The sequence below is a fragment of the Dendrobates tinctorius genome, unplaced genomic scaffold (assembly GCF_039654945.1).
Source record: "Dendrobates tinctorius isolate UK_male_01 unplaced genomic scaffold, ASM3965494v1 ptg000016l, whole genome shotgun sequence".
NCBI classification, from domain to species: Eukaryota; Metazoa; Chordata; class Amphibia; order Anura; family Dendrobatidae; genus Dendrobates; species Dendrobates tinctorius.
This window is the reverse complement of record NW_027361684.1, coordinates 16,756,517-16,784,107: the sequence shown is the minus strand read 5'-3', so window position 1 is coordinate 16,784,107 and position 27,591 is coordinate 16,756,517. Positions and strand designations below refer to the sequence as shown.

General features: G+C 47.7%; 2 protein-coding genes across 2 annotated transcripts in view; one reads left to right on the top strand and one right to left on the bottom strand.

Moving 5' to 3' along the window:
• Positions 1–1,276: 1,276 nt before the first annotated feature.
• SDF2 (stromal cell derived factor 2) lies at positions 1,277–14,185 on the bottom strand. Its single transcript, XM_073565522.1, has 3 exons — positions 13,924–14,185; positions 6,208–6,404; positions 1,277–1,917 (listed from the first exon to the last, which is right to left on the bottom strand). The coding sequence occupies exons 1-3, from the start codon at positions 14,093–14,095 to the stop codon at positions 1,630–1,632; spliced, it is 657 nt and encodes a 218-aa protein (XP_073421623.1). The 5' UTR covers positions 14,096–14,185; the 3' UTR covers positions 1,277–1,629.
• A 113-nt stretch (positions 14,186–14,298) lies between these two features.
• The window catches only part of SUPT6H (SPT6 homolog, histone chaperone and transcription elongation factor), a 78,048-nt gene continuing 64,755 nt past the window's right edge, over positions 14,299–27,591 (top strand). The window contains exon 1 of the mRNA XM_073565521.1: positions 14,299–14,495. The gene's annotated coding sequence lies outside the window, so the exon portion shown is untranslated. The remainder of the gene's footprint in view (positions 14,496–27,591) is intronic.

Here is a 27,591-nt window from a genome sequence, read left to right as displayed (position 1 = left end):
GTGAAATCTGCATGGCCATTAACTAATTCTAATGATACAGCCATCAGACACGCACTGCTAACAAAAGACTGACCATCACTTAAAAAACAGCAGGTGTGTACAGATGCATACCGAGAGTAGCCATTTTCATATATAACCCATAGTGATGAGCAAACGTGCCCAGATAAGGTGTTATCTGCGCATGCTCTGGTGCTAACCGAGTATGCTGGGAAAAGACGTTATCTGCGCATGCTCTGGTGCTAACCGAGTATGCTGGGAAAAGACGTTATCTGCGCATGCTCTGGTGCTAACCGAGTATGCTGGGAAAATATGTTATCTAAGCATGCTCTGGTGCTAACCGAGTATGCTGGGAAAAGACGTTATCTAAGCATGCTCTGGTGCTAACCGAGTATGCTGGGAAAAGATGTTATCTAAGCATGCTCTGGTGCTAACCAAGTATACTGGGATAAGATGTTATCTGAGCATGCTCTGGTGCTAACCAAGTATACTGGGAAAAGAGGTTATCTGAGCATGCTCTGGTGCTAACCGAGTATGCTGGGAAAAGATGTTATCTGAGCATGCTCTGGTGCTAACCGAGTATGCTGGGATAAGATGTTATCTAAGCATGCTCTGGTGCTAACCGAGTATGCTGGGATAAGATGTTATCTGAGCATGCTCTGGTGCTAACCAAGTATACTGGGATAAGATGTTATCTGAGCATGCTCTGGTGCTAACCAAGTATACTGGGATAAGATGTTATCTGAGCATGCTCTGGTGCTAATCGAGTATCTTCGGCACGCTCCAAAAATGTTAGAGTCCTCGCGGCTGCTTGTCTCGCAGCTGTTCAACAGCCACAACACATGCAGGGATTGCGTAACACTTGTCGAACAGCCGCGAGACATGGAGGAGCGGGAACTTGAACATATTTTTCGAGCACGCCGAAGATACTCTATTTTAGCACCCGAGCATGCTCAGATAACACCTTATCCGAGCACGTTCGCTCAAGACTAAATTTGAGCGCTAGGAAATCTATATGCCCTGAAAAGAGAGTTTTCATGGGGAAACTACCTCTTTACCCCTTTCCTGCATTAAGACACCCTAAATGTTCTGGGCAGGAGTCTCCAAGTGCGGAGGAAGCATTTCTGCACGCTGTGGATGCCGGCTATGTTACAGAGCTGTCATCCGGGTATGACAGCCGCGGCCAGAGTGAAGCATTAAATGTGCATGATACGGACCCCAAAAAATGCTTTTGGGAGAAAAAAAACAAAAGATTCACAAATACAAAGGAAATCTGAAAGTTATTACAATAATATTTTAAATTTTTCTTTCTTCTAAGAGAAAAACAACAACTTAAGATTTTTTTTCATTTAAAAACCATTTGCTGCAGAGATCATACATGATCATTTTTTTTTTCTCTTTTGCAGGGTCATGCTCATGGATGAATCCGGCGAATTGCTGCCATAAGATAAAAACATGAAATAATAATAATACCGACACACGGGTGCACCATACAAAACTGTGCCCCATAATCCGCTGCGACCAGCTCTTCAAAGTGAACTTCGTGAGATCCTGGAGAAATCCTCGGAGGAGGTCAACACTATATGGTTAAGAAAAGACCGAATGACTTTGAAGCAGTCATTGTGCTAGCGGTCATAGCTCATAGTGAGTGTAGTCAGTCCGTGGAGGTTCACTAGGTTTCATAAAGATGCCTTCCATTACTTTCCAGTAGTTATGCTGGCTTGCATAGGTCATGCCGTGTACTTCTCGCTGTCCATTTATGGGGCGCCCATATTGTTCTCCTGTGATGGACAGAAGCACACTGGTGGACGTATGCTTCAGTCTCACCTCCTCGTCCCGCTGCCAGAATTCCCCATTGCAGAGTACAGTCCAGTCGTCTAAGATATCTCCTTCCCCATCATCTCCAAAAGCGCTGACCTCCTGCACAATGAACAAGAAGGAAATATGTCAGTGGTTACTTGCCTAACAGACCTATATACAGTTGTGTGAAACAGTGTTTGCCCCCTTCCTGACTTTCTCTTTTCCATGTTTGTCACACTTAAATGTTTCAGATCACCAAACAAATGTAAATATTAGACAAAGATAACACAAAATGCAGTTTATAACTGAAGGTCTTTATTAAGGGAACATTAAATCCAAACCTACAGGGCCCAGTGTGGAAAAAGGGATTGCCCCCCAAAACCTAATGACTGGTTGGGACACCCTTAGCAGCAACAACCACAATCATGCATTTGCGATAACTGGCAAGGAGTCTTTTACGACGCTCTGGAGGAATTTCGGCCCACTCATCTTTGCAGAATTGTTGTAATTCAGCCACATTGGAGGGTTTCCGAGCATGAGTCGGCTTCTTAAGTTCCAGCATCTCAATAGGATTAAGGTCAGGACTTTGACTAGGTCACTGCTAAGTGTTAATTTTGTTTTTCTTAAGCCATTCAAGGTTGGACTTGCTTGTGTGCTTTGGATCATTGTCCCGCTGCATAACCCAAATGCGCTTGAGTTGGCCGAACATTCTCCTTCAGGATATTTTGGTAGACAATAGAATTCATAGCTCCATTTACCACAGCAAGACATCCAGGTCCTGAAGCAGCAAAACAGCCCCAGACCCTCATGCTATTACCACCATATTTTACTATTGGTATAATGTTCCTTTTCTGAAATGCTGTGTTACTTCTACATCAGATGTAATGGGAAATGCACCTTCCAAAAGGTTTACCTTTTCTCTTTTCAGTTCATAGAGTATTCTCTCAAAAGTCTTGATGATCATAAAGAAGTTTTCTGGCAAAACAGAGACGAGCCTTCATGTTCTTATTGCTCAGCAGTGGTTTTCATCTTGGAACTCTGCCATGCAGGCCATTTTTGCCCAGTATCTTTCTTAAGGTGGAGTTAAACACTGACCTTAACTGAAGCAAGTGAGGCCTGCAGTTCTTTGGATGTTGTTCTGGGGTCTTTGTGACTTCTTGGATGAGTTGTAGCTGCGCTCTTGGGGTAATTTTGGTCGGACAGCCACTTCTGGGAATGTTCACCACTGTTCCATGTTTTCGCCATTTGTGGATAATGACTCTCGCTGTGGTTCCCTGGAGTCACAAAGCTTAAGAAATGGCTTTCTAACCTTTTTCACACTGACAGATCTCAACTATTTGGTTTCTCATTTGTTCCAGAATTTCTTTGGTTCTCTTTTGAGGATCCTTTGGTCTACTTCACTTTGTGAGGCAGGTCCTATTTAAGTGATTACTTGATTGAGAACAGGTGTGGAAGTAATCAGGACTGGGCTTAAAGGGAATCTGTCACCCCTTTTTTGAGATATCATATAATGAGATCATTCAATTGTGTGTCACATAAGGATTCTCTTAGTACTTTTGCTTCCCCCTGACCCCGCACCTTTCATGCATAAATACCTTTTTTATAACAGTTCAGATGTATGTAAACTGCCGCTGTCCGGTCCGCTGGGCGGGGCTTATTCACCTGCTTCCCCCCCTCCCTGTCTTGCTCTACGCATTTCTTCTTGTGTAGAGCAAAACAGGGCGGGGAGGAGCAGTTGAATAAGCCCCGCCCAGCAGACCGGACAGCGGCAGTTTACATACATCTGAACCGATATAAAAAAGGTATTTATGCATGAAAGGTGCGGGGTCAGGGGGAAGCAAAAGTACTAAGAGAATCCTTATGTGACACACCATTGAATTATATTATATGATCTCATAAAAGGGGTGACAGATTCCCTTTAACTAGAGAATTTGAACTCAGCTTCCCAAATATGTGTTAGACCACAAAGAGAGTGAGTACTTTCACACAGGGCCCTGTAGGTTTGGATTTCTTTTTCCCTTAATAAATACCTTCATCTATAAACTGCTTTTTGTGTTATCTTTGTCTAATATTCAAATTTGTTTTGGTGATCTGAAAAATTTAAGCATGACAAACATACAAATTGTAGCAAACAAAAATGGCTCACTCTGGAAATTATTATTTTTTTTATTTCCTTTTGAGCGTTCACAATATGGGCTAAATATTTTTTGTTGTATTCGTTCGGCTGATATGTTAATTTTTTTTTCACCTTTTGCTCTGTACGTTTGGAGAAAAGGGGCAAAATTTCAACATTTTCTTACATTTTTAAATAGTCCTCTAAGGAAACTAGAATCTGCAATCGTTTTATTGCTGATACAATCCAATGGTATTGCAAAGTATTGTGAAACTGACAATCTCCTATGACGCAAAGCCACAGGAAGATGTTATACAGGCATTCCTTATAGAACAATTTTTTGCCAAGTGCGCCGCAGAATTACGGGAATGGGTCCGGGACGGGAACGCACGCCGTGCACCATGGACAGAGCTGCAGCCCTGGCCGATGAAGCCCTTACTATCCGACTGCAATGGAGGAGGCTTCTGAATAAACCACAGCCTTCTCTCGCACCCCGGCCCCCTGAGATTATAACTGCCCCTCCACCCAGCTGCAGGCCAATGACAATCACGCCTCACAATCCTGGGCCCCAACAGTTCCAACCACGACCTGGGGGTATCACCGAGAGGAAATGTTATGGGTGTAGGCAACCTGGGCATGTGCAATCCAGCTGTCCTCAAGGATTCGGAGGGAGCCCCACGCATCCCCAACTCGTCCAGTGCATTTTGTGCACTCCATCCCTCCTAAGAGTTACCACCACCCCCACCTGAGAGGTCCACCGACCAGGGCACCATAGATACCCCTCCTGGAGTGTATGGACTCCAGCCTTTGTCCCTCAGAAATACAAAGCAATGGCAACGCCACCTGCAGGATGTCTTAATTGATGGACACGGGGGCATTCCTGACTATCGCTGACCCCCGTGTGGTTCGACAAGAGGCAATTCACCAGGACCCGAGAATTCCCATTGTCCTGGCGGGGGGTGTCCGCAAATATATACAGCGAGCTTTGGTACATTTGGATTATGGTTTTGGAGAAAAACTGTGTTGGATAGGAGTCATGGGAGGATGAGAGGACTTCCTGCAGATATCCTCCCTGGAAATGACATTGGGGAGTTACAGTGTCATTTTGTGGGAGCAGTCACCCGACTACAGGCCCTTCAAGCACCACGACATCCGGACCTCACTGGGGAGCAATCTGTTTGGCCAGAAGGTCTGTGGGCCTCTCGCTCGTGAAAGAACAATTGGAAGGAGATATCACAGACATCGGAACGCCCATCATTCCCTACGTTTTAGAGTTCAGAGACTGTCTCGCCCAGCTAGCTACCTTGGCTAATGAACATCAGTGAACGGCCCAGTCCAGTCAAAAAACCTGGTATGACCGTAACGCCAGGACCCGGAAATTCATGATTATTGCAACCCCTGTCACTGTAAAAGGAACTATAAACAGTGGAGCAAAGTGGACTAAAGTGAGCAGACCAGAAGTCTGTGTAGACCTCAGAGTGCTCACTTATTAAGAGGGGGGAGAGGTTGTGATGGTGGGATATGGTATGTGGGTATCATTTTATCTGTATTAATATTTTACTGATTTTCATGGTGTTCTCTTGTAGGAGGAGTTATTTGCTAATTGATGAATGGCTGTTGTTGCCATCTGATATCAGCCCCCACAGTACTGTATTGTTGTTTTCTCACAGGGTCAGTGAATAATCCTGTTTCTTAATATGCTAATGACATTGAATTAGCTTGTTCAAACATGGAGCCCCTGTGACCTTCCCCCTCCTGACCTGTGAATGAGAGGGACTTTTAAAATATCAGGGAGGTGAGAGACAGATCATGTGTGGAATGATGATGTGATCACACTATCTCACAGAGAAAGAAGAGTATGTGGATTGTGTTTTCCTCTGTCTGCTGGATTGTTGGACTTTTATCCTGTTAATGAACTGCATTCGGGTACTGGACTATCTCACCCTTTGAGTAGTGGATCGTATATGGACTTTTCGTATTTTTGCCTAAATAAAGGTCTTGGAATTGTTCACTACTCTCTTGCTCTGTTGATTGTGTGATATCGGAGAAGGACCCTGTGACATAAACTAAAGTGGTTTTTCCACTAAATACATTTATTACCTATCCACAGGTTATGTGATACATCATAGATGGGTATCTGACCAATTCTAAGAATGGGGTATCAGTCTTCTGTTTGAATAGAAAGGTGTCAACCTGCACATCTCTGCTTCAATCACACAGGGGGATTTTGGGATAGATGTATAGATATATATACACCGTAATCACCGATCTACGCGAGCCACTTTATGATAACGCACCTGGTTTCCTGATAATGGAGATGTGAAGTGATGACTGTGTAGATTTCTCCCAGTATTGACATGTGTGAGGCGGATGGATTGTCCACATTTTACCAATGTTCCTCTTGCACAAACGGTCGACGTCTTTCCGCGGATCCGCCAGTAACTGTTGCCATCATCTGCGGATGTAACACCGGTGACGGACTGCTGCCCACTGCCTGCGGTAATGAGGAAATCAACAATCACTTTGGACAGGTAAACGCTTTTAGAAATAGAATAAAAGGCAATGGCTAAATAGAGAACCGCAAAGAGCGCCGCTCACGGTGATGGACCCAGCCCCAACATGTAACACATCTTATTTATGCATCATCTGTTGCAGCCACTGTATGGTAAATATATAGGGAAGGGAAAAAAAGGTAATCAGCTCACCTTCCAGGGAGGACAATCCAGTGTGAAACCACTAGAATTCACAAAGGAACCATGGAAGACATTGTTTGGTCGGGGTGTGGTGCAGGGAGCGTAGGAGCACACCAGGATAGTATCCAGCTCAGAACTGGAAGACGGGTCCATCAGGACTGGGCTCCAGCACCAATGAGAAAATGGTAGAACATACCTGTAAGGGGGCAGTCAGACGGCTGCATTACCCGGGGATTGCATCACGGTCCTCAGACCGGCGGTTGGCTCCTCCTACCTGAGCTTGACAGCAGGTATTTTTATACATGCTGTCACACTCTGGTCAGGAGAGCCGACGGCCAGTCCGAGGACTGTGATGCGATCCACACACAAACAATATGGCTGTCTGAATGCACTCTTACTGAGAAATCAGCTATGAATAAGGGTGCTTAATCCGACATGCGCAAGTTTATAGATCCTTAATCTTTTTTGCACCATGTTTTTAATTGCATAGTAAGGTTGGTTTCACATTAGCGTTTTTTAGCGCAGCGCATCGTGTGCGTCCATGCGCCCCTATGTTTCACTTGGCGGGCGCATGGTTTAGCGTTTGCACGCGTTTGTATGTGTTTTCGTGCGCATTTGTTTTTTGCAGTGTGCGCCTAACGCAACCTGTTGCATTTTTGGGTCCGTTCAACAGCGTAAAAAAAAAAAAACGCAAGGGAATTTGACAAAACAACACATTACAGTCTATGGGAACGCAGGCACGCGCATAGACATGCGCACGCCTGCATTTGAAATCACATGCGTTTTAAGAGTTAACATGGCTAGAAACTGATTAAAACGCATGCGCCTAAAAACCGCAAACAAAACGCATGATGCGTTTTTTGCATGCGTTTCTATTGCGCACAAAGCGCATAGCTAAAAAACGCTAATGTGAAAGTAGCCTAAGGCTACTTTCAGACTAGCGTTACCAGGCGCAGCGTTCAGCCGCCGCTAAGCTCCGCCCCGGCAGCGCCCCCTCTGGTCAGCTCCTCCTATGGTCGCATGACGCTGCATGCGATCAGCGTACCCTATATTTAGCGTTGGGTACCCTGGCATGTTTTTGCGCAAAAAGGGCGCATGGGCCGGCAAAAATATACTAGCACACAGCCAGCGTACCCAAACGCTAAATATAGGATACGCTGATCGCATGCAGCGTCATGCGACCATAGAAGGAGCTGACCAGAGGAAGCGCGGTCAGAGCTTAGCGGCGGCCGAGCACTGCGCCTGATAACGCTAGTCTGAAAGTAGCCTAAGGCTGCGTTCACACGTTCAGGTTTTTTCGTGACGGTTTTACCATGCGAGTTTCCCGCGAAAACGCAAAAAAACAGCATCCCATGCAATCCTATGGGATTCCGCAATGCTGTGCTAATGCTGCGGATTTTCCCGCTGCGGAATCGCATCGCAGAAAAATCCACAGCATGCTCATTAATTTGCGGAATCGCGGCGATCCCGCCCACATAGGAATGCATTGTTCTGCTTACTTTCCGCATGTGGCTGTGCGGTTGGTACCCACGGTCCGGAGGAGAGGAGACTGTCCTCCTGGCTCTCGGTACCATATCCCTATAAAAAAAAATAGAATTAAAATAAAAAAATTGGGTTATATTCACCTTTCGATGTCCCGAACAGCCGTTCCCAGTAATGCATTGCGATGACCTTTGCCGACGTCGCGTCTCGCGATGCTGTAGCGATCTCGCGAGACCGCGACGTCATCAAAGGTCATTGCCACAATGCATCACTGGGAATGGGACCTGCCGGAGCATCGCGGAGGCCTGGGGACGCTGCGCGGGACGTCGGAAGGTGAATATAACACAATTTATTTATTTTTTTCATTATTTTTAACATTTGAGCTTTTTACTTCTGACGCCGCATAGGCAACCTCAGTAGTAAAAAGTTGGTCACACTAGTCAAACACTATGTTTGGAAGTGTGAACAACCTGTTAATCAGTTCTCCAAGCGATGCTACAGATCGCTTGCAAAACGCTAGTTTTTCCGCGGGAATTTAAAATGCGATTTTCCCGCGGAATTGAATTCCGGAATTCTTGCGGTAACTTCCATGGGAATTCCGCTACGTGTGAACCCAGCCTTAAAGATATCTTTTAATATTTTCTCATTGGTGCTGGAGTCCAGTCCTCACAGATCCTTCTTTCACAGCAAATTTATGTCCAGCTGAAATGAAAAAGCCACAGATAGCAGCCAAAGTGCAGCCACAAACCGCGCTGTGTGTGTGCCCAGTTTTGCTGTAAATCAGACCGGTTTGTAAATCCTTGTTAAAATTTGTGTGTTTTTTGGAACTAGAGACCACATGGACATCAAAATAGAAACATCACAACTGCAGCAAGCTGTAAAAACCACCTGGAGCCGAAGCTTCACTTTTTGCTTACTTAGGAGACAACGGAGCTCTCCCAGATGTGTACCTCCGACGCGTCTGATGCCATACATCAGCCACCGACTCCCTCTGCACAGCTGACTACGCTTTCTTCTCTAGTAAAAAATAATATAAAGGTATTGGTGGGTCTTCATGTCAAAGAGAACTGAATCCATAGATGCCAAAAAGTATCTTTTGGCATACGCAGGCTACATGGAGACCTATGGATACAATCACCAGTAGCGTGCCTGATGCATATGACGGATATGAAGTAAAGCTGAACCCTAACCAGACCCGTCCATCATCCAGCATGACCAGCTATATGGGCTGTAAAAGCCAGATGTGCAGCCCCCGTTAAGGGCCCCGTTACACGCTTCAATGTCCCAGCGATCGCACCAACGATCCGACGTGGATGGGATCATTGGGACATAGTTAGCTGATTGCTGGTGAGCTGTCACATAGACAGACTCACCAGCGATCAGGACCAGCGAGCAAGCTGGTATCCATGGTAAACAGCGGGTAACTAAGAGCCGCGCGGCTCTTAGTTACCTGCTGTTTACCTTGGATACCAGCTCCCAGCGTTGCTGATCGTTGATCTCTCGCTGTCACATGCAGCAATGCGTGCTGGCCAGCGGGAGACCAACGATCAAAAAATGGCCCAGGACACTCCTGCATGATCAGTGATAGGTCCGGCGGGGGGGCTGGTTGCTGATACGTGTCACACACAGCGAGATCGCTGTGGCGTCACAAAATCAGCGATCTCGCTGTGTCTGACAGGGCCTTAAGGGTCCCGTTTCACTTAGCGACGCACCAATGATCCCGACAACGATACGACCTGGTAAGGATCGCTTGTGTGTCACTAAATGGTCGCCAGTAAGCTGCCAAACAGGCAGATCTCTTCAGCGATGCAGCAACCATCCAGCGATCCTCAGCAGTCGTTGGTACCTTGTCACACAGCAGCTTTTCTAAACGACTCACGCCTGCGTCCCTGAGTTCTGCATCGCCAACGAGGTCGCTCGTCGGGTCAAATACGGCGATGCGCGCTGGCCAGTGGGACGCCGCCGACGAAAAAATGGCCCACGACATTCGAGCACGATCAGCGATATCCAGCAGGGGGGCCGGTCGCCGCTGCGTGTCACATGTAGCGAGATCGCTGGCGAGGTCGCTGTTGCGTCACAAAATCGGTGACGCTTCAGCGATCTCGCTATGCGAGACGGGGGCTTTAGTCAGAAAACCAACGCACTAGCAGGATGCAGCAGACCCCCCATGATAAAGGCGGAGGCAGCACAGTTGCAAAATTCTGCTGAAATAACTACTCACAAATCAACCAATGGAGGGGGTGGTTGTCTAGTATTAAAGGGGGTTGTTCACTACTACGACAACCCCTTCTTGAACTAAAATGTTTGGCCCAGATAAAATAAAAAACCTATACTCACCTTCTGTGCTGGCGCCATTTCAGTGGAGACTGCACTCACAGTCCCGGGGGTTTCGTGCGGTGTTGTGACATTTGTTGCCCGGCGCTCAATCAGCACTGGGGTTGCTCTCTCCACCTTTGTACGGATTGAACATGAAGAGGAAGTCAGAGATCAGCTGCAGCCCAGACTGCCTCTTCAATCCGGACAGTCTCGGGCTCCATGTGTCATACAACTGCACTAGAGCCCCGGGACCGCGAGGGCTGACACAGGCACCAGCACGGGAAGCGACCGTAGGCTTTATTATTTTATTGGGGCCAAACAGGCGCATGCACTGGAGAATCCTTACAGTGTGCGCAATTCACAGGTCTGCCGCCACTCTAACTGCAAACTAGTAGCTTAAGACTAGACAACCCCTGATTATAGGCCAGTCTAAACAGACCAGCAAAGACCTGACAAACAAGCAAGAAGGGAGTCAGGATTTTTTCCTTCCCACTGCAGAAGTGATAGAATATCATGTTACACGGGGTAATGTCCGTGCACTGCACAATCTATTAAAGACTATCCTGTGCACATTAAAATCAGATCAGCCTGTCAAAACCGGCAATCGGCTTACACATAGCATATCAGCTGTCATTTAAATGGCCGCGGTCGACAGGTCTAAACCCAGCCTAAGTCACTAGTACAGATACTAAACATAAAACTTATTTCTTGTGATTTTCTCCACTTGTGTTCATTTTTTGGGGTCTTTTTTTTTTCCCAACTGGCGCAAGCTGTAGGGTGGATGCATGGTCAGGATTTCTAGTGTTTTGCTGGGGGAGAAAGAATTTACCAAGGGTAACTATTACAGTAAATAGGAATTACTACAGACATTGTTCATTACTAATTAATGGAAAGCAGCCTTATTTATCCATCTTCAGCTCGCCACTCCCCTGCCTCCCATTGGCCACTGCAATCCTGATGGACAGTTTAGACCATGTGAGATCACTGCTGATATGTGCTGTGCCACGCTGCAAGCAGAGGCGGCTTTACCTCCGCAGCACTGGAGGAGAGCAAGGACCGAGACCAGGTGCCAACAGTGCGCTCCAGAGCAATACATGCAAACGCAAGAGAAAAGAGCTTGTAAGTGCTGCCTTCCTTGCCTTGGAAACAGGTTACTAATGATTCATGAGAACAGAGAGAAATTGTAACCGCTACAATGGAAGCTTGCTTTTTTTTTTTTTTACAAGCACTTAGCAATGTTTATTAATTATGATGCAGCGGTATCTCCTAAGTGGGCCAGATACTTCCGCTGTGCCACCTGCTTATGCAAGTGAATGTCTTGTGCAAAGTGATAAACCACAAATTAAAGTTTATGTGAATGACTAAACTAATAATAGCTTCAACTATTTCCTGTTATACGAGAACAGCTTGTATTTCACTTTTCACCAGAGAGTGGATGGTGTGGATCTGAGGTTTCATCACTGTGCGATGTGTTCCTCTTCTATGTTACCAGCTAATTCCACACATCGGGAGTTTTTCCTGATATATACCGTAACATTGCCATAGACCCCCATTTACAAGGAGGCGGCCAGAAGCGTGATCTGTGGGCCAGCTTGCCGCTTATTTAGAGGAAACATTTCATTTTTAGTTTTTTGTAATAGATCCTTATGATGGACAGAAACCCGGACATCCCTCCCTCATTGCCAAGCGCCCACCTCCTGAGAATATGCGCCCATCACAATGTGTATCTACGAGTGTTAGAAAATACTTGTATTACAAAAAAGAAATCTAAATCTTTTCTTTTACGTCTACATTGCACAGTTCCTCTATTATTGCTACCAAGAATGTATAGATATGCTGACATTGTGGGGGTCCTCTATTATCCCTCCTGGACATGTATATACGCTGACATTGCGGGGGTCCTCTATTATCCCTCCTGGACATGTATATACGCTGACGTTGTGGGAGTCCTCTATTATCACTCCTGGACATGTATATACGCTCACATTGTGGGGGTCCTCTATTATCACTCCTGGACATGTATATATGCTGACATTGTGGGGGTCCTCTATTATCCCTCCTGGTCATGTATATACCCTCACATTGTGGGGGTCCTCTATTATCACTCCTGGACATGTATATACGCTGAAATTGTGGGGGTCCTCTATTATCCATCCTGGTCATGTATATACGCTCACATTGTGGGGGTCCTCTATTATCCCTCCTGGTCATGTATATACGCTCACATTGTGGGGGTCCTCTATTATCCCTCCTGGACATGTATATACGCTGAAATTGTGGGGGTCCTCTATTATCCCTCCTGGACATGTATATACGCTGACATTGTGGGGGTCCGCTATTATCCCTCCTGGTCATGTATATACGCTGACATTGTGGGGGTCCTCTATTATCCCTCCTGGACATGTATATACGCTCACATTGTGGGGGTCCGCTATTATCCCTCCTGGTCATGTATATACGCTGACATTGTGGGGGTCCTCTATTATCCCTCCTGGACATGTATATACGCTCACATTGTGGGGGTCCTCTATTATCCCTCCTGGACATGTATATATGCTCACATTGTGGGGGTCCGCTATTATCCCTCCTGGTCATGTATATACGCTGACATTGTGAGGGTCCTCTATTATCCCTCCTGGTCATGTATATACGCTGACATTGTGGGGGTCCTCTATTATCCCTCCTGGTCATGTATATACGCTGACATTGTGGGGGTCCTCTATTATCCCTCCTGGTCATGTACAGATACGCTCACATTGTGGGGGTCCTCTATTATCCCTCCTGGACATGTACAGATACGCTCACATTGTGGGGGTCCTCTATTATCCCTCCTGGTCATGTATATACGCTGACATTGTGGGGGTCCCCTATTATCCCTCCTGGTCATGTATATACGCTGACATTGTGGGGGTCCTCTATTATCCCTCCTGGTCATGTACAGATACGCTCACATTGTGGGGGTCCTCTATTATCCCTCCTGGTCATGTATATACGCTGACATTGTGGGGGTCCTCTATTATCCCTCCTGGTCATGTACAGATACGCTCACATTGTGGGGGTCCTCTATTATCCCTCCTGGACATGTACAGATACGCTCACATTGTGGGGGTCCTCTATTATCCCTCCTGGTCATGTATATACGCTGACATTGTGGGGGTCCTCTATTATCCCTCCTGGTCATGTATATACGCTGACATTGTGGGGGTCCTCTATTATCCCTCCTGGTCATGTACAGATACGCTCACATTGTGGGGGTCCTCTATTATCCCTCCTGGACATGTACAGATACGCTCACATTGTGGGGGTCTTCTATTATCCCTCCTGGACATGTACAGATACGCTCACATTGTGGGGGTCCTGTGATTACAGACGCCTCTATGGCCCAGGCCAGCACAGCACTACGTGCCCCATCTGATGGCGCAGGACCCTTCCAGGCCTAAAGCACAGTGACACGCGGCAGGGACCACCCAGCCATCGCCCAGGATCCGCCATGATGTCGGTTTCTGCCACGACCCCGGTTACCTGAGCCGTATCTGACGTCATGGGAGTGCAGCCGGACGTTGTGCTTGGTGTTCAGCAGCTTCACCACGGAGCCGCACGTCACCACGGAGAGCTCGGAGCCAGAGCCGTACGGAAACAACAGCGGCGTGAAGAGGAGCAGGAGAGAGCCCGCCCCGTCCTGAGCCTTCATCATCACTCACACACCGGCTCCGCACACACCGGAAGCATCCGAGGGCTCCGCCGGAAATGCACCCTTGGTAACAGAAGAAACCGGAAGCCTCAGTCAGCCATCTTATTTTCTGGCAAAATAAATATACACTATTCCGTGACCGCCATTCCTGCGCTTGCGCAGCAGGTTGTGTACGTTACTTGGAAAGAGGCTGGGTATGCGCGTTAGCCAGCCCATTGGGCGGACCAGGCTAGGACGCATGCGCACTGTGTGGAAAGCTACCGGAAGTTACGTCACGCTGCTCTGCTCGGGTTTTTTTCTCCTCTCGATTGCTTGCGTAGAGATCAGTCGGGATTCCATTACTCGCTGGTACCGAGTCTGAGGCGTAGTGTCCGTCTGCTCGGAGAGGAGCGACTCAGCCAAGGTGAGACCCGTCTATCGGCCCCAGGTGTTATCTGTTCAGCTGCGCCTCAGGCCTGAACCAAGGAGGCCTGTGTACAAGGCCGCACTGCTGGGTCTCTCGGAATCGTTGGGTGCCCAGCTGTAGTGGACACACGAGGCCCCTGCTTCACGCGTCATATATGGGCTTTAAGGGGCGTTCTGGGATCTAAGGCACTTTCTCCAGTAGCAGAAGTGTGATACGCCCCATACTGGAATAATGTGGTGGTCTGGGACGTGCCTGCAGCGGGGTTACCTGCCAACACCGAGGGATTGGAGTCGGGCGTGGAGGTATTGGTGTTGTGCAGGTTGGGAGCAGAGGAGTTGGGGTTGGGCGTGGAGGGATCGGCCTTGTGGGGTTTGGCGGTGGAGGGATCGGCATCGGGCGTGGAGGGATCGGCGTCGTGCGGGTCGGACGCGGAGGGATCGGCGTCGTGCGGGTCGGACGCGGAGGGATCGGCGTCGTGCGGGTCGGACGCGGAGGGATCGGCGTCGTGCGGGTCGGACGCGGAGGGATCGGCGTCGTGCGGGTCGGACGCGGAGGGATCGGCGTCGTGCGGGTCGGACGCGGAGGGATCGGCGTCGTGCGGGTCGGACGCGGAGGGATCGGCGTCGTGCGGGTCGGACGCGGAGGGATCGGCGTCGTGCGGGTCGGACGCGGAGGGATCGGCGTCGTGCGGGTCGGACGCGGAGGGGATCGGCGTCGTGCGGGTCGGACGCGGAGGGGATCGGCGTCGTGCGGGTCGGACGCGGAGGGGATCGGCGTCGTGCGGGTCGGACGCGGAGGGGATCGGCGTCGTGCGGGTCGGACGCGGAGGGGATCGGCGTCGTGCGGGTCGGACGCGGAGGGGATCGGCGTCGTGCGGGTCGGACGCGGAGGGGATCGGCGTCGTGCGGGTCGGACGCGGAGGGGATCGGCGTCGTGCGGGTCGGACGCGGAGGGGATCGGCGTCGTGCGGGTCGGACGCGGAGGGGATCGGCGTCGTGCGGGTCGGACGCGGAGGGGTCTGAGGTGGAGGGATCGGCATTGTTCGAGGTGTTGGGCGCGGAGGGATCAGCGTCGTGGGGTTCAGCGGTGGAGGGATCGGCATTGTGTGAGGTGTTGGGTGTGGAGGGATCCGCGTCGTGCGGGTCGAGCGTGGAGGGATCCGCATCGTGGGGTCAGCATTGTGCGAGGTGTTGGGCGTGGAGGGATCTGCGTCGGGCACGGCGTTATGCGGGTCGGATGCAGAGGGATCGGTGTCGTGGGGTTTGGTGGTGGAGGGATCGGCGGCGTGCGGGTTGGGCGTGGAGGGATCCGCGTCGTGGGGTTAGGCGCGGAGGGATCGGCGTCATGGGATTTGGTGGTGGAGGGATCGGCATCGTGTGGGTCCGGCGCAGAGGGGTCGGAGGTGGCAGGATCGGCGTCCTGTGGGTTGGGTGCGGAGGGATCGGTGCAAGTTTTCCCAAATCCCTGGTTTGCGCGAGTCCAACCAAACATTTAATGTGTGTGGAGGCCTGCGATGTTGGGGTAATAAAGGATCAAGTGTTTTGACTTTCATTGCTGATTCATTTGTTCGGAGAGGCAATAAACCATCGTCAGTATTGGGGTTCTGCTGCTCGCTTCACTCTTCCTATTAAACATCCATGAATTTTCCTTAAAGAGGTGTGGACATTTTATCCATATATTGTCAGATGTGTTGGGGACATGGCTTTGTGGCACTCACTATTACGTCAGTATAAATTCTCCTGCTTCTCTTGCTAGTGCAGCTTTCCTCTGACTGCACAGATCTCCTGTCCATAAAATGGCTGCTGGTGGGAGAGCACGTAACCATATTAGTCCACCAGTCTCCTCCAATTGTAAAGCATCTTTTTTTCCAAATGGAGGAGGCTGAGAGACTGGTTTGGTCACATGCTCTTCTTCCAATAGCCATTGTGTTAATTGGAGAGCTGCATTAACAAAAGCATGAGAAGAAACAGTCACACCTTTACAATATCATGTCACCAGCACGTCCTATAAAATAAACGTGATGAGGCAAACCACCATTGACTGATTCTGCAGCCAGTAATAGTGCAACACAGATGGCGTACTGCAACATTTTTAATGAAACTCGGCTGCAGAAACTATTTTTATCCCCAATTAAAAATATTGTCTCTAGTAATGAGTGAGCGTGCTCTCATAAGGTGTTATCTCAGCATGCTCGAGTGCTAACCGATTGTCTTCGGCGTGATGGAAAAATATGTTCAAGTTCCCGCGGCTACAGGTCTCATGGCTGTTGAATAGCCACAACACATACTCGGATTGCCTGTTTATTAGGCAATCCTTGCATGTGTTGCAGCTGTCTAACAGCCGCAAGACATGCAGCCACATGGACACAAACTTTTTTTAGAGCACACCCAAGACACTCAGCACTTGAGCATTCTCAGATAATACCTTATCCGAGCACGTTCACTCATCACTAATTGTCACCAAAAGTGGACAACCCCTTTAATTGCACATGAATGTCTAGTTAAGTGGTGATGTCCCATTCTTGGGTGTAGCCCCTGCATGAACCTCTACCTATCCTGGAGAGGACATCAACTTTAGTAACCCCTTTAAAAAGGCGCCCCCCCCCCAAAAAAAAAAAAAACCCTTAAGTTTTTCCGAGCTGTATGGAAAGTTTGGAAGTCCGGTCTGTCCTTCCAATGGTTGTGGTTTTGTGCCTCTCCATCCCTACCCCCGGTTGCTTCTTTCTGTCCTCCGTTAATTGACATAGATGATGCCTCACGTCATCCACATTGCTGGGCGAAGTCTTGCGTTTGCACAGTATTCTTTGCTCTAATGTTTTCTGCTCTGCCCACACAAGTGCACATACGCCATCTTCATAGTGCGAGGCGTCATCCACTTCCATTAAAGAAGGAGGACAGCGTGCAGCAGCTGGGGGGGAGACATCAAGATTCCCAAAACCACGTTCATCGCCAGAAAGATTTTTGTGGGGTTGACAGGGGGTTATATAATCATTTATGGAATGCAGCACAGGCGCTGAATAAGGTCATAGTTTGTGTTATATGACAAAACTGGTGACATTCCCTTTAATTATACTGCGGTTATGTGACCTTTTAAATTGTCGCTAGTGTTTTGTGTATTTAAGAAAGAGGCGTTGGGTCATGGGTCAATTGGGGACTGATGGGAGAATTGCCGGTTTCTAATTATATTTATTGCCAAATATGTCACAGGAGTCAGGTCGTGATATTGAGGTTTGAATAAACACTCATGGTCTTTTATAAAGAAACTGAAACTTCCTGTCGGTGCTCCTTTCCTCTTTTAATCTGTACTACAAGGTTTCTTATTGTCACGTGTTCTACTAATTGTAACTGCTTTATGTGAAGAGTAACATTGGGGGCTCTTTGATTGCATAGGACATTTTCACTTTTGCAGAAATGAAAAAGGCATAGAGATTATATGTATTGCACATGACTAAAATCTGTGGTAATGTCCTCCGCATGAATGGATTTGCTGCAGATGTCAGGCCACAGTGCCATTCTATTCCTCTTGGGTATCCTTTACAGTCTGTGCACAAGATTTCTTAAGCTGGAGTCACACATAGCGACTCACCAGCGATCCCGACAACGATATCAACGTGTCAGGATCGCTGGTGAGCTGTCAGACAGCTTCACCAGCGATCATCACAGCGACGCCGAGCACACGGCATCGCTGTGTTCATTAGTTACCAGCGCGCTGATGCAGGGAGCTGGTAACTAACGTACACATCGGGTATCCAAGGGACGTGCGTCCCTTAGATACCCGATGTGTACGTTAGTTACCAGCAGATCGCTGGTCTTCCGCCTGTCACACGCAGCCATGTGTGCTGGCCAGCGGGAGACCAGCGACAAAAGAAATGTCCAGCAGTTTCCTACAGAGATCAGTGATACCGGCAGGGGGGTCGGTCGCTGATCGCTGTCACACACAGTGATCTCGCTGGTGAGATCGCTGTTGTGTCAAAAAACTTGTGACTCGCTAGCGAGAGCGCTATGTGTGACAGGGCCTTTATTCCATTCACAACCCTGCCACTGTAATACCCAGTGGTTTCTCCTTCTGCTTAATCTGTTGACTTTAACGAGGTTGTCTACTACTCTTTGATGAAGGTCTCAGGGGCTCCTTGTTTCAACAACCTAGTTCAATATGTCATTAGCATATTAGCAAACAGGTTTATTCAATGACCCTGTGAGAAGACAACAACACAGTACTGTGGGGGCTGATATCAGATGGCAACAACAGCCATTCATCAATTAGCAAATAACTCATCCTACAAGAGAACACCATGAAAATCAGTAAAATATTAATACAAATTAAATGATACCCACATACCATATCCCACCATCGCAGAGGCGAATATGTACTATCCTGTGGCGGCCACTACCAGAAGACATCCAGCTCCGCCAGTGAGTACTTCCGGCCGTTGACTGTCGACACCTATAACAGCTGATCAGTGGGGTCAGGCCAATCAGACATTGATGACCTTTCCTAAGGATACGCCATTTCTGAAGTGGCTGAGGGCTGGATTTATTAGGCTTGGAAGGGGCCAATATCAATTCACTTTCCCAGCCTATTAATATCAGCTTGCAGCTGTCTTTTTAGCATTTTCTGGTTACAAATAGGAGTGACCCCACTTGATTTTTTAGGGTTCCTCCTTTTTAATCAGTAAATGCTAAGCAGACAGCTGTGAGCTGATATTAACAGCTGTCTGGTTTCCCTTAGCTGGTTATTAAAAATAAGGAGGACCACACCTTTTTTTTTTTTTTTTTTTTTAAATTCTCATTTCATTTTTACCTACATACAAGTACAGTAAAATACAGGCGGACTACACTAATTATATATCTCATGGATATCTATCTAGCTCTATATTTGCACATCTAACACCTAAATATCTGCCATTTCTATTCTGCATTCTATTTCACTACGTATCACACAGACAGCACATGAATGACACACTGTCATATGTGTGCGGGATGAATTGAGGTCTGTGCTACTGGGAAAAAAATCTGATATGTCCACGTGTGGGTCACACGGATATGTGCGCAGTGCCGTAGATATAAATGGGTTTGCGTGTGAAAACTGTCACCTCACATACTGGAGACACTGAAAAGATGCAGAAAACCAGTCTGGTGCTGGCGCTCCTGAAAATTATGTCCTGTGCTATATTGGTTTCTAAAAAAGGTTTTTAATTTTAAATATAAAAGGTAAAAACAACGTGTTTCGGCTTGAAGAGAGCAAAAGCCTTCATCAGGTGATTATACAACCATACTGGAGCAATAGCCAGGTCTTTTTAAAACCTTTTTCACAATGTTAGAGGTGTTTGCTACTCGCACCAATACTCCACTTGATTTGCTTAGGGTAAAGTTACACTTAGCGATGTACCAGCGATCCCGACAACGATATGACCCGTTCAGGATCGCTGGTGCATCGCTAAATGGTCGCTAGTGAGCTGCCAAACAGGCAGATTTCACCAGCGACATAGCAGCGGTCGCTACTTACCTGTCAGACGAGGTGATGAAGATGTCCATGCGTCGCTCGTCGCCACAGCAGGAAGCAGACGACGAGAAACCGTCCAGGATGTTCTCGCGCGATCAGCGATAACCAGCGGGGGAGCCGGTCGGAGGTAATTATCACATGTAGCGATATCGCTAGCAATATCGCTGCTGCGTCACAAAACCAGTGACGTTATAGAGATATTGCTAACGATATCGCTTAGTGTAACGGGTCCTTTAATTCTCTTCATTAGCACAGGTGGATAAGAAGTATAATTCACTCAGAGGCACGAGGAATTTATATGCTAATGTGGACCATATATCTTAAAAGGTTATACTCTAGTAAAAGGTAATCATACATTATAGGGCTAATATGGCCTAAACAAAAAAACTTAGAAAACTAATATAAAGCCGTTTTTATACAACCAATGACAAAATAACCAGTAAAAGTAATCTAAAAAAAACAACACAAAATAAAAACTCAGATCGCACAAATAAACAAAAAAGCGACACAAAACAAAAAATACACTGCTCAAAAAATAAAGGGAACGCTCATTAACACATCCTAGATCTGAATGAATGAAATATTCTCATTGAATACTTTGTTCTGTACAAAGCTGAATGTGCTGACAACAAAATCACACAAAAATCATCAATGGAAATAAAATTTATTACCCAAGGAGGCCTGGATTTGGAGTCACACACAAAATTAAAGTGGAATGTAATGTCCTTAAAACAAGTCAAAATGAGGCTCAGTATTGTGTGTGGCCTCCACGTGCCTGTATGACCTCCCTACTGTTAGGCATCGGATTTCTTTCGCTGCACAGCGAGAATCCCGAGCCTAACTTACGGCGGTCTCCCATTCCTCTCCAGCCTCAGAGGAGCTTGCTCAGCAAACTCGTCGGTCCTTGCGCTCTGCCCAGACCAGCTCCGTGGGTTTGCTTGCTGCTGTCACCTCTGGCACAGCTATGGCAATGCATGCTGCTCAGCAGCGAGATTCTCCAGGGACTAAGTCCTCATGTCGGGCCACTGAGCATGCCCGTGGTGTGATCTCCCATTGAAGATCGAAGATCACGTGCTCAGGTCCTGCTCGTGTTTGGATTGGCCCATCCGAGAAGCCAGGAAGGTCCCACACGCTCGCGGCTATAAAAGGTTCGCATGGCCGCTCGGCCATGTGCTAGGATAGCCAGTATTTTCTGACTATAAGGAGTGTGTGATGGATGCACATATGAATGTCTCTGGTGACTGACTCATTATGAAACTCCTACCCTTGGTACGCATGTGTTGTGCAGCCTAGCCTGCTAGCGTCCAGGCTTAGGCGTAGGTAGGACAGAGTTGGGTCGGATATTAGTCACTCGGCACAACTCAGAGCAAGTGCTCCGCACTCCTTAGCCAGCGTCTATAGCGGCGTTCGTGGCAGTGACGCCGCGCGCTCAGTGGCCTAGAAGGACTCTAACCCCGTGCCTTGGGGTGGAGTTCTGTGGCTGCTTGCTGTGCGCACTGTGGCCGGGCTCTGTGAGCTAAACAAGCTCCGGCATTCACTTTCAAACGGCTGTGCGGCTCTGTGAAGTAACAGAATCCGCTCCTGTTCACACTGGGTGACGTAACCCATGTGTGACTGTTTTCACGCCGCTCTTCCCTTCCGCCATTAACTAGCAGCAGTGTACCACCTCTGCACGGTGGACCCTGGGCTGCGAAGTCACTCTCTACTATTTTATAATCTGGTGCGTTCCGCCAGCCCTAACACCTACGACACCTGGGCATGCTCCTGATGAGGCGGCGGATGGTGTGCTGAGGGATCTCCTCCCAGACCTGGACTAAGGGCCCGGTCACACATAGCGACTCACCAGCGATCCTGACAACGATGTGAACTTGTCAGGATCACTGGTGTGTCGCTACATGATCGTTGGTGAGCTGCCAAACAGGCAGCTTCACCAGCGATCAGGACAGCGACGCACGTCGCTTAGTTACCAACTGTGTACCTTAGTTACCCGCGCGCTGGTGCAGGGAGCTGGTAACCAAGGTACACATCAGGTATCTAAGCGGCGCTTAGAAACCCGATGTGTACCTTGGTTACCAGCTCCCTGCATCAGTGTGCTGGTAACTAAGGTACACATCGGGTTTATAAGCGCAGCGCGGTGCTTAGAAACCCGATGTTTACCTTGGTTACCAGATCGCTGGTCTTCCGCCTGCCACACGCAGCGATGCGTGCTGGCCAGCAGGAGGCCAGCGATCAAAAAAATGTCCTGCCCATTCCAGGACGATCAGTGATACTCAGCAGGGGGGCCGGTCTCTGATAAGTGTCACACACAGCGATCTCTCTGGTGAGATCGCTGTTGCGTCACAAAACTTGTGACTCAGCAGCGATCTCGCGAGATCACTGTGTGAGACGGGGGCTTCAAGCATCTGCAATCTTCTGGACAGTCTGTGGTGCAATGTTACGTTGGTGGATGGAGCGAGACATGATGTCCCAGATCTGCTCAATTGGATTCAGGTCTGGGGAACGGGTGGGCCAGTCCATAGCTTCAATGCCTTCATCTTGCAGGAACTGCTGACCCACTCCAGCCGCATGAGGTGTGGCATTGTCCTGCATTAGGAGGAACCCAGGGCAAACCGCACCAGCATATGGTCTCACAAGGGGTCTGAGAATCTCATCTCGGTACCTAATGGCGGTCAGGCTACCTCTGGCGAGCACATGGAGGGCTGTGCGGCCCTCCAAAGAAATGCCACCCCACACCATTACTGACCCACTGCTAAAGCGGTCATGCTGTAGGATGTTGCAGGCAGCATATAGCTCTCCACGGCGTCTCCAGAGTGTCACATGTGCTCAGTGTGAACTTGCTTTCATCTGTGAAGAGCACAGGGCACCAGTGGCGAATTTGCCAATCCTGGTGTTCTGTGGCAAATGCCAAACATCCCGCACGGTGTTGGGCTGTGAGCACAACCCCCATCTGTGGACGTCGGGCACTCAGAACATCCTCATGGAGTCGGTTTCTAACTGTTTCTGCAGACACATGCACATTTGTGGCCTGCTGGAGGTCATTTTGCAGGGCTCTGGCAGTGCTCCTCCTGTTCCTCCTTGCACAAAGGCAGAGGTAGCAGTCCTGCTGCTGGATTGTTGCCCTCCGGCGGCACCCTCCACGTCTTCTGATGTACTGGCCTGTCTCATGGTAGTGCCTCTGGACACTACGCTGACAGTCGCACCAAACCTTCTTGCCACAGCTCGCATTGATGTGCCATCCTGGATGGGTTGCAGAGTCCGTCTCAAGCTACCACGAGTGTGAAAGCACAAACAACATTCAAAAAGTGACCAAAAAATCAGCCAGAAAGCATTGGTACTGAGATGTAGTCTGTGGTCCCCACCTGCAGAACCACTCCTTTATTGAGGGTGTCTTGATAACTACCAATAATTTCCATCTGTTGTCTATTCCATTTACACAACAGCATGTGAAATTGATTTTAAAAACTCGTCGGAAACGCTTAAACGCTACGTGGGCACACAGCCTTAAGGTATGTTTCCACTTAGCGCATTCCTTGCGCTTTGGACAGAGCGGAAACCCTGCTCCGCCCAAAGCGCCGGCCCCTTCTGTACGCGCGGTGTTTCCTGGTGTGCTCATTGAACACATCGGGAATCGCAGCACCGTATACATAGGACGGTGGTATTTTCCTTGCAGAGACAGAGCGTAGCATGTCTGAAAACGCAGGGCCGCCACATGCGTGTTCGCATGCATAGTGGAGACGGGATTTTATAAAATCTCCTCCACTATGCTGTAACATCTGAATGCTGCGGATTGAACGCTGCGGCTGTACACAGCGTTCAACCCGCAGCTAATCCGGATGTAATACAGCAAGTGGAAAGATACTCGTAGGGTACCGTTCCACTTAAAGATGCACCAGCGATCCCGACAACAATACGACCTTGTCAGGATCGCTGGTGCATCGCTACATGATCGCTGGTGAGCTGCCAAACAGGCAGCTTCACCAGCGATCAGCACCAGCGAGGACGCTGGAATCTAAGGTAAATACTGGGTTACTAAGCGGCGCGCGTCACTTAGTTACCCGATGTGTACCTTTAGAAACCTGCGTGCTCGCGTCGGGAGCTGCGAGCACGCAGGTTTCTAAGGTACACATCGGGTAACTAAGTGACGCGCGCCGCTTAGTAACCCGATATTTACCTTAGATACCAGCTCCCCAGCACCTGCTTAGAGCGCTGGGAGCCTAACTGATCGTTGGCTCCCGCTGCCACACGCAGCGATGCGTGCTGGCCAGCAGGAGAGCAGCGATCAAAAAATGGCCCTGGACGATCCTGCATGATCAGCGATACCCGGCGGGGGGGAGGTCGCTGATCCCCGTCACACACAGCGATTTCGCTGTGGCATCCCAAAATCAGCGATCTCGCTAGCGAGATCACTGTGTGTGACGGGGCCTTTACTGTTCCCTTTATTTTTTTGAGCAGTGTACAAGAAAGCACAACACCCCCCCCAAAAAAAAAAAAAAAAAGGAAAAAAAAACCCAGAAAACCAACTGTCACAGGCAACTAACAACTGATACTTCGTGAAATAGTTATGAAAACAAATAGAAAATGTAATAGATCTGACCGCTATGTTGATAGGCATAACATCGCTAAGCTTTCTCAATCACATCGTTCAAACCGTTCAGGTACAGAGTTTGTAACCAAAATACCCAAAGCGATTCCTTCTTGTTTAATATTTGTTTGCGATTAAACTCTGAAGAAGGTATATCTTGGGCTGGTGTATTGTCCATTCATTCTTGTTCTGACTGTAAAATTTTGGTATCTTTTAATTGAAGACCCCATTGTAAAGAATTTGTTACTGAAAAAACCTGGTATAACCTTTTAAGAGGGGTCGCGCCATAAGAAATCTGATAGCGCCCAGTAATTAAAAAAACCCCACAGATTTTATTTGTGGGTCTTCAAAAGTTGTCTCTAGAAATTTATCCCCGGGGGTTTACAAATGTGGATCGAGGAACTGCTGCACAGCAGCATTTCACAACATGGGGCTCGCTCGATCACTGCATTTAGTACTCGTGAAGTATTTGAGATTGAGCAACATCTGTCTTGCGACAGTGACTACGTTATTTATGTAGTCACGTCTTGCTGCGGCCTCCAATATGTTGGCTGCAGAACAGGAATGAATGGACACCGTCACAATACAAAAATCGGCTTCCTTCAGCATAGCTTGTCGTGACGTATGTTATTAAAGCATAATAAAAAATTCCAAATAACAGTTACACCAGTAGAAATTATACCTTCCCGAGTGTTGAATCACAACCAAATATTAAACAAGAAGGAATCGTTTTGGGTATTTCGGTTACAAACTTTGTACCCGAACAGTTTGAACAATGTAATTGAGAAAGCTTAGAGATGTTATACCTATTAACATAGCGGTCAGATCTATTACATTTTATATTTTTTTGTTTTCATAACTATTTCACGAAGCATCAGTTGTTAGTTGCCTGCGATTGTTGGTGGTTTTCTGGGGGATTGTGTGTTTTTGGTTGGTTTTTTTTTGGGGGGGGGGATGTTTTTTTTTTTTTTGTATTTGTTTTTTGTGATTATTTGGGTTTTTGTTTTTTTTTGTTTACTTTTATGGGTTACTTTGTCATTAGTTGTATAAAAACGGTTCTTTCTTTTTGGATAGGCCATATTGGCGCTATAATGTATGATTACCTTTTTACTAGAGTATAACCTTTTAAGATATCTGGTCCACATTAGCATATATCTGAGTGAATTATACCACCTGTGCTAAATAAGAGGAATAAGCAAATCAAGTGGAGTATTGATGCGAGTAGAAAACACCCCTCCCTCTCCCTTTGTGAAAAAGGTTTTAAAAAGACCCGGCTATTGTTCCAGTATGGTTGTATAATTCGCCTGATGAAGGCTTTTGCTCTCCGAGCCGAAACGCGTTGATTTTTACCTTGTATATTTAGAATAAAAACTTTTTTCTAAACCAATATTGGACAGGATATAATTTTCGGGAGCGCCGGCACCAGACTGGTTTTCTGCATCTTTTCACTTTCACCTGCGTATGATTGAGGATCGCCTCGTGGACCAGGAGCCGGGCAGCAGAACAAGTAACTAGGACCTTGGTTGGGATTCTCTTTCCCAGGGCCAATACGCTGTTTCTTCAACCTAAGTCTGCTGAATGCATTAGCTCTGCACTTTTGTGATATTTTTAACCCCTTCCTGCCATCCGACGTACTATCCCGTCCACGGTACCCGGGCCCGTATGACCGGGGACGGGATGGTACGTCGGCGCGATCAGCGGCGCCCACGTGGTGAGCGCCGCTGATCGCGGCCGGGTGTCAGCTGATTATCACAGCTGACACCCGGCACAATGTGTCAGGGGCGGTCACGGACCGCCCCCGACACGTTAACCCCTTGCACACCGCGATCAAACACGATCGCGGTGTACCGGGGGTTAAAGGGAAGCATCGGCAGGGAGGGGGCTCCCTCCGTGCTTCCCTGAGCCCCCCACGGCAGCGCAATGTGCAGTGCTGCTGCGGGGAACTCCCTTCCTCCAGGCCCCCGAATCCAAGATGGTGACGGGGGCCTTCGGGGGCCTGCGGAAGCTGGCTTCCTCAGTGCCTGCAAAGCGCAGGCATGAGGAAGCCTTCTGCAGTGCCTGTGTCAGATCGCTGATCTGTCACAGTGATCTGTGATGTGACAGATCAGCGATCTGTCACAGGACAGTGATGTCCCACCTGGGACTATTTAATAAAGTAAAAAAAAAAATAAAAAAAATTGTAAAAATAATAAAAAAAAAAAATCGCCAAATAAATTAGAAAAAAAAAAATATTCCCCCAATAAATCCATTTTTTGGAAATAATAATAATAAAAAAACAATAAAAGTACACATATTAGGTATCGCCGCGTCCGTAACGACCCGCCCTATAAAACTGTCCCATTAGTTAACCCCTTTAGCGAACCCCTTAAAAAATAAAAATAAAAAACGAAGCAAAAAATAATGATTTATTATCATACCGCCAAACAAAAAGTGTAATAACGCGCGATCAAAAAGACTCATATAAATAGCCATGGTACCGCTGAAAACGTCATCTTGTCCCGCAAAAAACGTGCCGCCACACAGCATAATCAGCGAAAAAATAAAAAAGTTATAGCTCGCTGAATAAAGCGATGCAAAAATAATTATTTTTTATATAAAGTAGTTTTCATTGCATAAAACCGACAAAAACATAAAAAACGACCTAAATGAGGTATCGCTGTAACCGTACCGACCCGAAGAATTAAACCGCTTTATCAATTTTACCGCACGCGGAACGGTGTAAACGCACCCCCCCCCAAAAGAAATTCATGAAACGCTGGTTTTTGTTCATTCTGCGTCCCAAAAATCGGAATAAAAAGCAATCAAAAAATTTCACGTGCCCAAAAATGGTACCAATAAAAACGTCAACTTGTCCCGCAAAAAATAAGACCTCACATGACTCGGTGGGTCAAAATACGGAAAAATTATAGCTCTCAATATGTGGTGATGCAAAAACTATTTTTACAATAAAAAGCACTTTTAGCGTGCGACAGCCGCCCAACATAAAAAACGCCATAAATAGTAAATCAA